The sequence below is a fragment of the Sus scrofa genome, chromosome 11 (assembly GCF_000003025.6).
Source record: "Sus scrofa isolate TJ Tabasco breed Duroc chromosome 11, Sscrofa11.1, whole genome shotgun sequence".
NCBI classification, from domain to species: domain Eukaryota; kingdom Metazoa; phylum Chordata; class Mammalia; order Artiodactyla; family Suidae; genus Sus; species Sus scrofa.
Window position 1 is genome coordinate 77,348,731 of NC_010453.5, and position 14,165 is coordinate 77,362,895.

Below are 14,165 nucleotides of genomic sequence, written 5' to 3' on the forward strand. Positions count from 1 at the left end.
CAGAAACAAGGGGAGCCGAACTCGCAGCCTAACTGAGAAAGGGAGCCGTGAAGAGAAACTAAAGCTGAGGCCAAGCAAGGAGCGTGCTCTCCTGAATTCGTAGGTTTACAACACAAAGCCCCTGGGGCCCTTCCAGCAGGGACAGCAGGTCCACTCTAGGGGCAATTTAGAAAGCGTGTTTCTGAACGCATTTTAGCACTAGCGATTGTCCTCGGACAAGAAAGAGAAATTGAACCCTAACATCTAAGGCCTGGCAGGCCTGCCCACACTCACGGCCTGAGGACACCTGAGGGCCCCCCCCACCCCACCCCCAACGTTCCTCTTCAACTTGGGTCGGAACCACACCCTAGACAGGACCGCTGAGGTCAAAGGGCCCAGAAACCGGGAGGGCGAATACCAGCGCCACACGCAGCCAGCTTCGCAGACGGGCGACCCGGTCTCCGGCTTTCAGCACCAGCTCCAGAGCCCGGCTGGGGCCCCGGGAAACAGGCTGCAGGACGGGAGGCGGGAGCGGACCCAGGGGCCGCCGTGAGGACCGATGCTGTCATGAAAAAAGAATCCCTTTACCCTGGCCCAGTGGGCAAAAGAATCTTGAGTACAATTTCATCCATAAGCGCGCTGGCAAAGAGAAGGTCAGAAAGATACATGGATCAGGAGAAACTCGCTTCTGTGAAAAAAACTGATTGAGGACTTTCTGCCCGAGAAACGGTGACAGGCTACATGGCGCGGTTCCTGAGTCCGTCCATCAACACCCTGGCATCGCTGGACGTGGACCTGACGGTAGAAGATCGACACAATTAAGGGATAAAGGCATGAAGCCCGAGTGCAAGTGTGCGGCACCTGTAAAACAGGCCATTCATAAATTCAGGATGTGAGCAGTTCTGGCCATGGTGCAGAAGAAACGAATCCGACTAGGAACCAGGAGACTGCAGGTTCGATCTCTGGCCCTGCTCCATGGGCTAAGGACCTGGCGTTGCCGTGAGCTGTGGTGTAGGTTGCAGACGTGGCTCGGATCCCGTGTTGCTGTGGCTCTGGTGTAGGCCGGTGGCTATAGCTCTGAATCGACCCCTAGACGGGGAACCTCCATATGCTGCGAGTGCAGCCCTAGAAAGACAAAAAAAAAAAAAAAAAGGACAATAAATCAATCAATACATCAATTCAGGATTTGCTCCTTTAGCAATGCATATACTCACAGGGGAGAGACACTGAGGTTAGGGGTAAAGAGTGGCAGATGATCTAATACCTAAAATATAATATGAAAGATCCAACTGCTTCCTAGAGGGAAAAATAGGCATATTTAAACATAAGCTCAAAAGTGAGGTACAGTTCCAAACAGAACAGCCCCATTTTTGAAGAAAGAAACCCAAAATCATGAGGCTATCCAGGGACACTACTGAACTCAGACTTACACCCAACCCTCGTCTCTCAGAAGGAGAGGAAGTGGAGAGAGGGGGCACATTACAAGGACAAAGGAAAACACACACACCAGCTGCCAGGAAAAGCAGAACTGAGAATTAGATGAGGTTTGCCAAACAAACCACCAAAAAAACTCAAGAAAACAATAAAGACTTTCAAAATCATCTTTGGAACAAAAGAAAAAAGGCTTTCTATCCTATTTCAGGAAGACGGTGGGATAGCAACAGATGTCAGAGGGAAAAAGCAAAACCCACCCTCCTGTTTGGGTTCGACAGGAGATGGTCTAAGCTGGCAAGGGCAGAACACACACTGTTTAAAGAAAACTGTAACCAAGACGGTGAGAGGAAAGAGCCATTTTAAGGTTACTCACAGATCTCAAGCTCAGACCAGCCCTATTTCAAAAATACCAAAGAATTTGTAATATGATTCTAGAACTACCGCTGGCAAACTCTGAGTCATAAAGGAAAGTGGGAGAGGAGCCAGAAATCTGAAGACAGAGCAGTCACCTTGAGTTTTAATGAAGAAAAATCTTATTTCTAATCTAGTCACAAGAAACTAAAGGCAGTGTCAAATGCCAGCACCACTGTGGAAGGGTAGGAAAGAGATGACTTACCAAGAGTGATACCACGGCAGCCACTTTAGAAGTAAAAATAAAGCACTAAAAACTTCCTCTTTGGATAAACTTAGAACACGGAGCCCCAGAGAGCACATGGGAGCTGCACTAAGCCCTCGTGTAAGAGAAGCCTGAACTCAGAATGGGCCGTGACGTGACGAACACGCCGAAAGATCAAGACTAGAAGGGCATCAAAACAAATGTCATCAAGAAAAGCTATGCCAGGTTCAAAAAACTGTGTGCACACACAGAGTACGAAAAACCTGGACCCGGCTTATGCTGGAAACGAGCAAAACTGCCCGGCTCAAGGTGAGCCAACAGAAAGCCTACTGGGGCCTCGGGGTCATCGGTGCCCGTCCCCGCGGTCCACGTGACAGCCAGCATGCCTCACGGGAGGCCCCAGCCAACGGAGGCCCTTGCAGAAGCGAGGCCGGGACCCTCAGACGTGGGACGCGAGCCAGCGGGCTGTTTCAGCACGAGGGGGGCTGTGAGGAGAGCGGGACCTGGGACTCGGGAGGAGGGGATGCCGCAGAGCCCGATCCAGGGCGGCTGGGGTGGGGGCTCGGACCTTTTGTCTGCGGAAAACAGGGAGCTGCTTTACATCACTACGTGGAAGAGGGGCTTCTAGGTTTAAGGAGATCGAAAAGCAGCCCTAGACACTGAGAGATCTTTAGAGCTCTCCAAATTAGGTGTCACGTGACAGTTGAAGGAAAACCACCATATAGACGTTCTATACTTAAACCCTAAACCCGTCAGTGCTGAATGCGAACCACTCCCACTCACGGCCACTCCTATTTCACTGATAAGGAGACTGACCCTCAGCCAAGTCAAGGACCCGCTGGAGGTCAGAGACCAGGCGCAGGACTGCCCCTCCCCGCGGGAGAAAGAGGGAGAGGGAGACACGGTGGGAACCACAGGCACCAGAGCCAAGGAGCAGGCGGCTCTGTGCTTGGAGCCAGGAGAGGGGAGGGGTTGAGCCCACCTCCCGACGCCAGTTCAGCACCCAAACCAGGACCAAAGCCCTGGGCGCTCCCCGGGCCGTCCTTTCCACTCCACCTCTGCCCTCTTATCCCTCGCTCCCCTCTGCCACGTTGTGAGCCGCTGCTTCAGCGCCTTTCCTCAGTGTGCTACAGGACACCCGGCCACTTCTCTGCGCCTGGTGGTCCGCCCCAACCTGAAGCCACACGGCCTCCCGCTGGCCAACTGCTAATGCTAACTTCAACCACACAGATGGTCACAAAGGATTTCAAAGTCGTGCTCTTGCTGGAACAGTTGCCTTCTCCCAATTATCTGCGGAAATGAAGCTAAGGCAGCTGTGAGCAGAGGCGCCAGGAAGCCCAAGCTGAAGGAAGGCCAGACTTCCCTGTTACCGGCTGTGACCCTGGGCACTCCCTGTGGATCCCAGTAAGTCACAGAACCGGCGAAAGCACTGCTACGTGAAGGGCCAGTTATCTACAAATAACTCAGTAAGCACGGATTCCAGTTAGCCTACAGGTAAAGATCTCAAACTCTAATTAAGGCCTCGATTTAAAACTCAACACCGTGTAATTATAACTGGAGAAAGAAAACAGAACAACCCCGTCCCAGGGACAGTCCCTCACCGGTTTGTTAATGCTGGCTCCTGCTTGGATCAGCCAGACGAGGCACTGGGGATGGCCCCCGAAGGCGGCAATGTGGGCTGGGGTCTGGGCGTAACGCGTGGTGGAGACATCCAGCGTGGCTCCAGCTCGCACCAACTGCATCAAGCACTCCAACTTCGAGAGCAGCAGGTGAATGAAACAGGCACAAACGTCAGTACATTATTACATGTTACACAAGCCATCATTCTAGAAACAAGATGAGCGGCACGTTTTCGTTACCTTTTTGTCTGTATAAGAAAACACGCATTCCTTCCCAGTATTATACAGATTTTAAAAGGCTTACTTAAGAGAACATTTTTTTTTGTCCTTAAAAGAGTTGGTGTACACACACAGAAATAAAGTCAAAATGATTGACACTATACAAATATAAATATTTTGTTTTTCCTAACAGAAAAGGCTAAAATCAATGTGACATTGTCAATCACGATTGTTTAAAAAAGCCCAAATCAGAAAAGGCCAGATTGCACCTTCAAAGACTTTTATCAGAGCTGGGCTATGCCACAAGCACACACTACTCTAATCAATAAAGATGTTACAGTGATTGGTAGATAAACCCTTCCCAGGTAGAGGGTTTTCTGCTGCCAGTGCGGCCAAGAGTGCTTACTTCAGGCGCAGCTGGAGCTGTGTCCTCGGGGAAGGGTGTGGAGCACAGGGAGGGGGCAGCACCTCAGCTTTTCAAACTGTTCGTAGCGAACCCCTGGCCCCAAGGGCCTACAGCAGGCAGAGCTCCGGTCCAGCAGGTGACGAAACAAAGACACATGGGAGTGGAGACTGCAGCCAAGCCCCAGGATCGCACTGGCCTCTAGCTACAAAAATCTATCACACTCCACAAAAACTTGGCAAGTGCCTACAGGGTGCCAGGCACACGGCTCCACCCAGGGTGTCCCCAGACTCCGGCTCCCGGGCCGCCCCGGCTCCCCTCCCGGTGCACAATGCGGTGAGTGAACGAGCCAACAATCCTCCTCCTGAGGACTGACCTCCAGCGAAAGGTAAGCAGCTACACTCGGGTCTCACCTGGTGGCTCTTCTCCTCCGCGATTCTAAGCCTGTCCTTGCAAAGGACAGACCGCTGCAATCAACACACCTGAGAGGTGAGCTCTGACTGTCGGGGGCACCGAGATGCTGGCTGACAAAGAGACGCTTCCTCGGCGTGTTTTCAAATACTGCCTTTACCAATGTACCGAGCGAGAAACCACGGCCAGTGATAAGATGGCAGGTCTCAAGTACAACCAAAATGAAACAGATGAGAATCGCTTAGTATGCCAAACGGCCATTAATCTGCACATCAACCGAGAGCTCCCTGGACTCAAATTTGCTACCCGTGGGTTGGATGTAGGAAACCAGGCTTAGAACCCTGCGAAGGTATTGTTCAATACGATTGCTTGTAAACAGCAAGGTGTAATTAGTTTTTAAATAACATTTAGTCCTTTGGGAGCAAACGAGCCTCATAAAAAGGTTCGGTAACTTGTGCAGTTGGCACATTTCTAGGAACACAGCTTGAGACTGGGGAAGAGCCCACAACATGCTGAATCTCCGCCAGCTCCTGGATGGCCGAGCAGAGCGACGGCTTAAGTGCATACAGAGGAGGGAAGTGTGGGCAGCTGGGGACCGGGAGCCTTAGTCAGGAGTCCTGGCCTCGCTTCTGCCCCAGCCGCCTTTCCTCACAGGCTGAAGGACACTTCCTTTGGCCCCTTCAGTGCCTGAGACTCCGTGGCCTTCAGGGTTAAACGCAACTGAAAGCACGGAAGTTAACTGCCTCCAGTTACAACCTTTGATCTCTGAGGTTAAGCTACTGCTTGGTCTCCAACGTTTATTTACTACTCATGTTCCAGAGACTCAAGAAGGGAATTCAGTTGGCTTTGTTTTGTGTGGTAAAACACACCTGCATGAAACTTACATTTTAAACATTTTAAAGCAGTGATGGCTATTTTTAATCCTTAGAAATACCTAGAGGTACCCTGGGATGAGTAAATATTTTAAATGACCATTTGTAATGGGGCTTTAAGCAGAATGTACGAGACAGCCATACTGTGTCCTTCTCAACCAGGATAGGGAGGATCGGAAGCAACAGGGGAGCTTAAAAAAAAAAAGCTGTCCTTGCCTATTAAAAGGATGTTTTTGCCTGTAACACAAGGGACAATAGATGTTGCCAGCTACCTACAGTTTCACGTAAAAATAGAGCGAGACGCACTCAGCAGGGAGCTCCCTCCCCGGCGGCCGGCCCGCCTGGGGACACCTACGTTCAGGGAGAGCAGGCAGGAGGGTCCTCGCTCAGCCAGTTGTTTGCGGAGCCGGATCTCCCAGGGGCCTCGGGCTCAGCCCCGGCTCCGCCAGCGCGTCCCAGAGCTCAGGCCCGGGGCCGGCGGGCCTGCCTCGCCCCCGCCGTCCTAACGCCGTCTCATTTCTTTCACTAAAATAAATCTGACTTCATTTGACCAGGGGACTCAGAAACTGTTTCCCAAAAGTGCTGCGAACGTAGCACCTTGAGCCAAGTAAAGCCACTCGTCAGCCGGGCAAAAATAAATCTAAGATTAATTCCATTTCAAGACGGAAATACACTTCACATTATCCGGCACGTATTTCCGCAAAACCACTTATTTCAACCCAACCGTATCACCACTTCAGAGGGAAAACATTTTGTAATGTCCCAGAACTGGGGGGCATGAACCTTAACCGTTAAAGTCACTTTGGAAAAGCATCGTCAATCTCACTTTGCGACCACTTCTCCGATCGAATGACCCCTCTCCCTGCGCAGAGGAGGCAAATGCTGCCTTATCTTTCCGAGATTTAAAGCTGCACCTCGCTCTTCCCGATTTTAAGATAAACGTCGCCGACGGTCACTCGGGCGACAGTTTACACAACCCCCCAGCTCTGAGCTGGCAGCATCATCACCCAGCACGCCTTCGGCCGCGGCCCCTGGGCCCGGGGAGCTAAGGGCGCTTCCCTCCGGCGCCCGCCCCTCCCTCAGAGCGGCCCCGGCTCCCGCGCGCCGCCCTGGGGCGCCCGGGCCTCCACCCGCAGGGGCGGCGCCTCCGGGAAGCCGGCGCCTCGGGAGGCCGCCCGCGTTCGAACTCTGCGCCGCCGCACTTGCGCTCCGGGCCTCACGGCCTCCGGGCCTCCCGGCGCCAGCGCCGCCGCCGCCGGGCCCGCTTCCGCCCGTCTCCCGGCAGGCTCCGCGCGCCCCTGGGGCCCCGACCCCCGCGCCGCCGCACATGCGCCCCGGGCCCCTTGGCGCGCCTTCGCCGCCGACCCCGCTTCCGCCCCGCGCTCCCGGCACGCCCCGCGCCCACCGCCCTCTCGACCCCCACAGGAAAGCCGCGGAAGATGGCGCCTTAAAGCGCCCGCGCCCACCTTGCCGAAGTGCGCGGCCCAGTGCACCGGCGTCCAGCCGTAGAAGGAATCCTCGGCAGCCAGGTGGGCGCGCGGCGTCTGCTGTAGCAGCGAGCAGAGCGCGGCCAGGTCCCCATCGCGGCAGGCGCGGTGCAGCGGAAAGCGGAGCGACAACAGCTCTTCGCTGGAGAAGCCCGCCTCCACACCCGCACCCGCTCCCGCCGCCGACATGGTCCGTCACCAGAGAGCGCGAGCTGGCGAGCGGAGAAGACGAGCCGGTGAAGACCCGAGAGGCCGCCGCCGTCGCCGCCACCGGAGCACAAAGGATCTAGAGCAGCGCCGCGGCTGCGTCCAGCCGGCAGCCGAGCCGAGCGCGCACGGGGGCGGGGCGAGGCGGGGCGGGGCGGGGCCTGCGTCGGCGGGGACTGGGGCCGGCGCTCGGAGCCGCGGAGCCTGGGGGCGGGGCCTGGAGCGTCGGGGCGGGGCCTGGAGCAGGGGGCGGGGCCCAGGCCCCGTGGGCCGCGTGGGTTCTAGACTCCGGGTTCTGGACTCCGGTCCAGACTCCAGGCGCGTCAGTGTCCTGACCTCCGTTAATAAAAAGCTCCTGGAGAATCAGGTTTGGGCTTTGGGCCCGATCCCCTGAGGTTTCGGCCGCACGCCTTTTATTCCACCAATTAATCTGGTGGTGCGTCTGCGAGCACCTGGGGGCGGTTCCTGCCCCTCCTGACCTGCTGTACTTTTCTGAGCTGGGCTGCACGTTTTTGAGAACCCACGGCCAAAACGCGAGAAACATTGTAGCATGCAAGGAAATACTAAATTGTCTTTCACTGACCGAGGATCACAGATTTTTTAAATAGATTTTTTTCTGATTATGACTTCTACGTGAAAATCATCAATAATTTCACTATCAAGAAATAACCAGTGTTAACATTTACAGATTTTTTATTGTGATTTTCTAACCATGTGGTTTGTTTCACTTGTATATATTCTTTTTCTTTGTGTATACTGCTTTCCTTTTTTGTTCTACAAAATTCTAAATCACAGTGATTGAGCTTTAAGTAGGTAACCAGATTTCTGGGAAGATATTGATGCATAAGATAGTACACTGCAGCATTACTTAATAAAACAAGAAATTAGAAACATAGTGCCTAATGAAGAAAAAATGTTAATTTGCGGTATAAGCATGCAACACAGTCATCTATTCATGCAGCAAACGTGTTGAGTACAATAATGAATGAAACACACTGGGAAATGTTCTAGATACAGTCAACCAGAAAAAGCAGCAAGTATTTCGATTTAGTGAGCAATTACTAATGGATGAGGTGTAAGAATGACACTTAGAATCTGTCATGTATTAGATGAGGCAAGAAAGAAAATTTCAGGGAGTTTCCGTCGTGGAGCAATGGTTAACGAATCCGACCAGGAACCATGAGGTTGCTGGTTCGATCCCTGCCCTTGCTCAGAAGGTTAAGGATCTGGCGTCGCCGTGAGCTGTGGTGTAGGTCGCAGACGCGGCTCGGATCTGGCATTGCTCTGGCTCTGGTGTAGGCTGTCGGCTACAGCTCCGATTTGACCCCTAGCCTGGGAACCTCCATATGCCACGGGAGCGGCCCAAGAAATGGCAAAAAGACAAAAAATAAAGTAAAAAAAATTTAAAAAAGAGAAAATTTCAGTAATTCAAGATATACTTTTTCGTTTGGACCCAAAGGGCAGCAATATGCCTGGTCCACTAGGAATTCAATCATTTTTCTTTGTATATTCCATGCTGCTTTTAATCTGATTATCTCTTTAAGATACATACGCTGGTATTGACTGGTACCCTTCCTAGGAAAGCGGCGTCCCATTTTGCAGAAGGACATAAGCACAGCTTGTCTTTCATAATAACGAGAAGGAAGTACCCTTCCTTACCCAGCATTCTGTGAATGATGAGACTGAGGCAGAGACAGGCTAAGGAATTTGCCCAGGGACAAACTGCATGCCTGTGCCAGAGCTTGGAATAATATCCAGGCCTTGTTCCCAACCCATGGTTAGATTTTTTTAACCTTGGCATTGATTTTGTACGAAGGCCTAGGAAACGAAGCAGGTTACAGGGAATGGATGCTCAGAGTGTCTGTTTCCTCAGCTAAGATGACTTCCTGCTTCCTCAGGCTTCCTGGGATGGAACCCGTACTTGAGCAGCTGTGCAGAGATAGACCAACGTGATGGTGGCTCCCTGAGACGGGCCACGCGGTTGCCGGGTATGAGAATGAGAAAGGAGGTCTGGTGAGTGTTCCTAAAGCCACCCTTCCAAGTGCTTGGTTGCGGGTTTTGCCCAACGTGTCGAATGACGGCTAATGACAGGTTTTCTTAGGAGCTCTTTAGCTTTCCAAAAAGCTGTAGAGAAAAGAGAAAGAAGCGCGGATTCATAACACATTCTTTGTCTTTTATTTGACAGAGCAACCACACATAAGTGACAAAGGTTCCCTTCTTGACCAGACTCTACTCAGGCTCCCCCACCCCCCATATCTGCTAACCCTCCACATCCAACCGCCTTCTCCATCCTCCACCACTCCCTCCCCCCTGCCGGGGCGTCTGCCTTCAGCAAGAATCCTGCCATGACGTCACTTTAGCCAGAGCCCCTGATGCTCCTTTTAGGGACTCTCCAACTCCTGACGCCCCCCTGCTCCTGGGTTGGAGGTTCCCACTTGTCCATGTCGTGTTCAGAGGTCAGTCTGAGTTCTCCCCTCGTCTGCGGGGACAAACGGGGTCTCATGATCCCACAGCAGTGGCCCCTGTACCCATCCGAAGGCACCCTTGAATAAAGTCTGCCTTTCCATGCTTTAACGAGTGTCTCTGAAAAATATTTTCTTTAACAGTTTGAAGTAACTTTTTTCTTTAACCTGAGCAAACTGGAGTATTTGAAGGTATGACTCAAATACGTGATGAGAAACAGGAAGACTCAAAACTCAGTACATGGATTAAAAACCAACCCAAACCCTGCCTTTGGGATTGGCATTGCGTTTCCAAAAAGGGATAGTGTGTGAGGAATTGCTCCAAGGGGCAGGGCTCGTGGGAGGAACGTGCCCTGAGAGGCAGGGTCACACGCTCCGCTCTGTAGAGGGCGGGCCCCTGCTGAGCGCTGCGGTCACGCTGAGAAACGGGACCCAGTGAACCGCGTGTCTCGGGACCTGAGACCCGAGGAAGGCGAGACCAGGGCCTCCCTGTTCTGTCCTCTCTGCTGCCCCTTGTTCCCGGCGCTGCACCTCCCACACGCTGCCAGGTCCCTCTTTGAAGAAGGGCATCTGCTTACACTTGGGCAGAAGAGTCGCGGCCTCTGGGCTGCCATCCGGAGTGCCAGGGACTGCTAGACTCAGCAGCTCTGCAGGCGCGTTCAGCGCGCTGGCTCGTCGCGTCTGGGCTGTGTGCACGCCGAGGCCAGAGAGCCCTCTCTCAGGTCTCGTCTGAGTTAGGCCACCCACTCCATTCACCCTCACGACCTCATCACCTCCCACTGCGGGGGGCGGGGGGGGGGGACAACGGACATTCAGTCCGGGGCCAGCAGCGTCCCCGATTTAATCATTCTCACGCCTCCTCCGTGTGGATTTTCAGCACCTCTGTGCGGACTTTTCTGGCCACGTTGGATCTGTGCTGTTAATACTTTTCTTAAAACCGGTTTACTTTTGGAGTTCCCACTGCGGCTCAGGCTCAGCGGGTTAAGAACCTGACTGCAGTGGCTCAGGCCGCCTTGGAGGCAAAGGGGTGGGTTCCATCCACGCCCCCGTGCGGTGGGTTGAAAGGATCTGGTGTTGCTGCCGCTGCTATAGGTCCACCCCTGGCCCAGGAAGTTCCCTATGCCGTGGGTGTGGCCCTTAAAAAAAACAGGCTTACTTTTTGAGATTTACCAACTTCATTCACATCCTCTTCATGAGCAAAACAGCAATGACTTTGTGGTGCTGTGGCTACATTTCCCCCTACAGCTAAGCAAATACACAGCCAAATAAAATTTGAGTGCTTCCCAAGTCCGCTTCTGTCCTTTAGTGGAGCTCACACTGTGCTTTGGAAACGTCCTCAGAGCCAAGTCCCCGGGTTCCAGCACGGGCTGCCCTGCTCAGCCCTGAAAACCGACTGCGGTTTGCCTCTGCCCAGAGGGCTTCACCTCCGTCATCTCCAGCACCCAACTCCCTCTGTTGTGGGTTGAATTGCGCCCCTCAATTCGTGTGTTGAAATCCTAACCCCCGTACCTCAGGATATGACCTATTTGGAAACGGGGTCATTGCCGATGGAACGCGTTGTCAGGAGGGAGGAGGCTGGCCCCTGATCCGGTGGGACTTGTGTCCTTCTGAAAGGAGAGTCATCTCTGTCTCTCCGTCTCTCCACGACTACCGTGTCCCTCTCACCGGGACAGTGCCTTGTCCATATTAAACCCTAAGTACAAATTTGCTGAGTGACAGCAGGAGACGCAAGCTGGGAGTCAGGTCAGCTGGCTGCTCCTTTCCAGAAAGGGAGACGTGTTGAGGGCCAGGGGTCTTGCCTGTAAACAACATTACGATTCTGGAATCTTAATAGTTGTCCTGTCTTATTTACATCTTGTTAGAAAAGTGATCAGCACGAATGCCCTTAAAATGAGAGAGAAACAGCAAGTGTGTGCTCAGAGGCGTGCTGTGAAAGCAGAATCGTGGGGCCGGAGGGGCTGCAGGAGGGAAGGGAAGCGGCAGGCTGGCCGGCCGGCGCCCAGAGCTGGGGCAGCAGACTTGGGCTGCTCCGGAGCTGGGTCCTGCTGGATGCTGAGAATGGCCACACACGCCTTCTGGCCGCTTGACCTGTAAGTGGGCAACTGCCCAGTCCTTTAGATTTGGTTTAGCCGATGCCTTACTTCCCTAATGTTATCACTGGAGAGAAACTCCCCAGGGAGTCATGGCTCTTATTAAATGTTCCCGGCTGTCCCCGTGGGCGGAGTTGGTGGCCCCTCTGCTGAGCAAGCCAGGAAGTCCCCAAGTGGCCACCCTGAGGCCGGCCCTGCAGGCAGAGTCACAGTCTCTGGGGGGAGGCTGCTGACAGCTGCTCCCTGGACGGGACCCAGGCGCCTGGTGTGATGGGCGGTTAGCACATCTTCCTGCCTTCCCGACACTCCCACCGTGAACTTTGTTCTTTAAGAATGTTCCAGAAACAAGAGCCTGTAGCCAGACAGGGATCTGTTACGGAGAAGAGTTTAATCCTAACCAGCTGATGAAATAACAGGAATTGGGTCATCAAATTAAATTAAAATTAAGTTAAAGTAAATTAATTAAATTAAAATGGAAAGGAATTAGGTCATAAAATGAAAAGTTCTCCCACGAAGCGAGGTGGGAGCAGAAAGCTCCTGTCGCTTGCTCCGAGGTGTCTTTACCTGGCAGACCGAGGCCGGGAGTCCTCTTTCATCCAGCTCGACCGGGGCCCTGCACCCCCTGGTGGGGAAGCGACCAGAAAGTGGGTGCCAGGCCAGAGCAGCGGTGGCCCAGGACACTGTCGCCGTGCCCCCTTCTCCGTGTCTGTGGGCCGGTGAGTAGGGCCAGGTCCTGTTGCTGGGGGAGCGTTTCTCAGCCTCTCCAGCTTAGTCTCCTTGTTTATCACAGAAGATAAACGTTGCCCCGGCTCAGCGAACGGCCCCGTCAGGGAAAGACCGGTCGTGGACAGCAAAGGGCTTTCAGATCGAGAAAGTCCAGGGTCCAGGGTGTTCCCCAAAGTACCTCTACTGTTTTCCCACCAGCAGCAATTCATGCCAATGTCAGCGACCCAGTCTTCCTGGCATGAGGTGTTGCTGTTTGATGTTCTGTTTCTCTTAAAGATGAAATTACAGTGTCAAGCCCCACCCCTCCACCCCCGGGGCCCTTGTTGTTGGAAACTGGCACCCCTCAAGAGTGCCTGCCAGCTGCTGTGAGTGTCCCCTTGGAGCGGGCTGTGCTCTCGGAGTGATGGCCCTGTGGAGATCCGCTCCCTGGGCACTGCTGTCCTCAGGGCCGCTGCTGTGACAGTGTGCTGTCCTGCGGCAGGGAGGCGCTGCCCTCCGCTGGCCCTTCGTCCCCCATGGAGGGTGGCCCTTCCTCTTCATTCCTCAAAGTGCAGCAGAGCGAAACTGTCACTTCGACAGGGGGGCACTTACTGGTTTGTGGTCTGGGGGTGCTGGCAAGGACCTGCTACCCTCCCAAGAGCAGCTGGAGACCCAGGGCCGTTGTCCTCGTCATTCTGGATGAGAGGCAAGAAGAGAGATCCGTCAGTGCTCATGGGGCGCTCAAACCTCTGCTCCTTGCGGCTTAGACAGACATGGGAAAGCAGAAGTGAAAATGACCTACGAGAAAACAGCAGATTATCTTAGGGCGTTGGAGCAGTGAAGGATTTCTTAACAAGATTCAGGAAGCAACCCATTAAAAAAGGGCAGATATAACTACATTAGAATTGATAATTTCATTTTGCTCAAAGATGCCAGGAACAGAGCAAAAGGTAAACTGCAGATGGCAGGAAAGAGCTTGCAAGTCATTCAACAAATAAAGGGTTTGTTTATAGCACATGCGAAGCCTACAAACGAATGAGAGAAAGACGAACAGCAAGAGAAAACAGGCGAAGGACATGAATGGGCAATTCACTGGTGGGAAGTGTCCATACCCAATAAACAGCGAGTCAGGGATTTGCCCAGCCCAGCGTCGGAAGAACCGCAGGTGCTCTGAAACTGGCTGCAGCATCGCCGCCCTCTCCCCTACAGGTACCTTTCCAGCTGCTGGCCCTCTGTCCCTTCAGAGCTTAACTTCAGAGAATTTGCATGGTCACCACCCCCCATTCCTTCGCCCCCAGCACCCCCTGGACTAACTCTGGCCAAGCTGAGCACAGACCTTCATGTCTGCCCAGCCCGGATCAATTCCCCATCCCGACCTTACCTCCATCAGGGCCTTTTTCCCTCGCCCTGATCTCCTGGCTTTGGTGACAGCTCTTCTATTCAAACTTCAGATGCTCCAGGGCCCCAGATCCTCTGTTCTTCTGGTACTTTCTTCCTAGACGGTCGTTGCATCTCAAGCTGTCCAACACTATGCCCATTCCGATGGTCCCTAAACTCACGTCACCAGCCCTGACCCTCCCGTGCCCAACACATACATCCCCTGGCCACCTCTGCCAGGCGTCTCCTCTCATGCCCAAGATGGAACGCTGGGGTCCCCCACG

At 53.5% G+C, this 14,165-nt stretch overlaps 1 protein-coding gene and 2 long non-coding RNA genes across 5 annotated transcripts in view; 1 reads left to right on the forward strand and 2 right to left on the reverse strand.

Moving 5' to 3' along the window:
- Window positions 1-7,319, reverse strand: part of ANKRD10 (ankyrin repeat domain 10) — a 32,695-nt gene extending 25,376 nt beyond the window's left edge. The window contains 2 exon segments of one of the 3 annotated variants that reach the window (NM_001244616.1): window positions 3,631-3,783; window positions 7,020-7,319. In NM_001244616.1, the coding sequence (NP_001231545.1) occupies window positions 3,631-3,783; window positions 7,020-7,229 (363 nt within the window). In that variant the 5' untranslated portion in view covers window positions 7,230-7,319. 3 annotated transcript variants of the gene reach the window in all.
- LOC110255863 lies at window positions 7,868-13,288 on the reverse strand. Its single transcript, XR_002336774.1, has 2 exons — window positions 12,364-13,288; window positions 7,868-9,371 (listed from the first exon to the last, which is right to left on the reverse strand). It is a non-coding gene; the product is annotated as an uncharacterized LOC110255863 (long non-coding RNA).
- Window positions 9,119-9,821, forward strand: LOC110255864. Its single transcript, XR_002336775.1, has 2 exons — window positions 9,119-9,260; window positions 9,433-9,821. It is a non-coding gene; the product is annotated as an uncharacterized LOC110255864 (long non-coding RNA).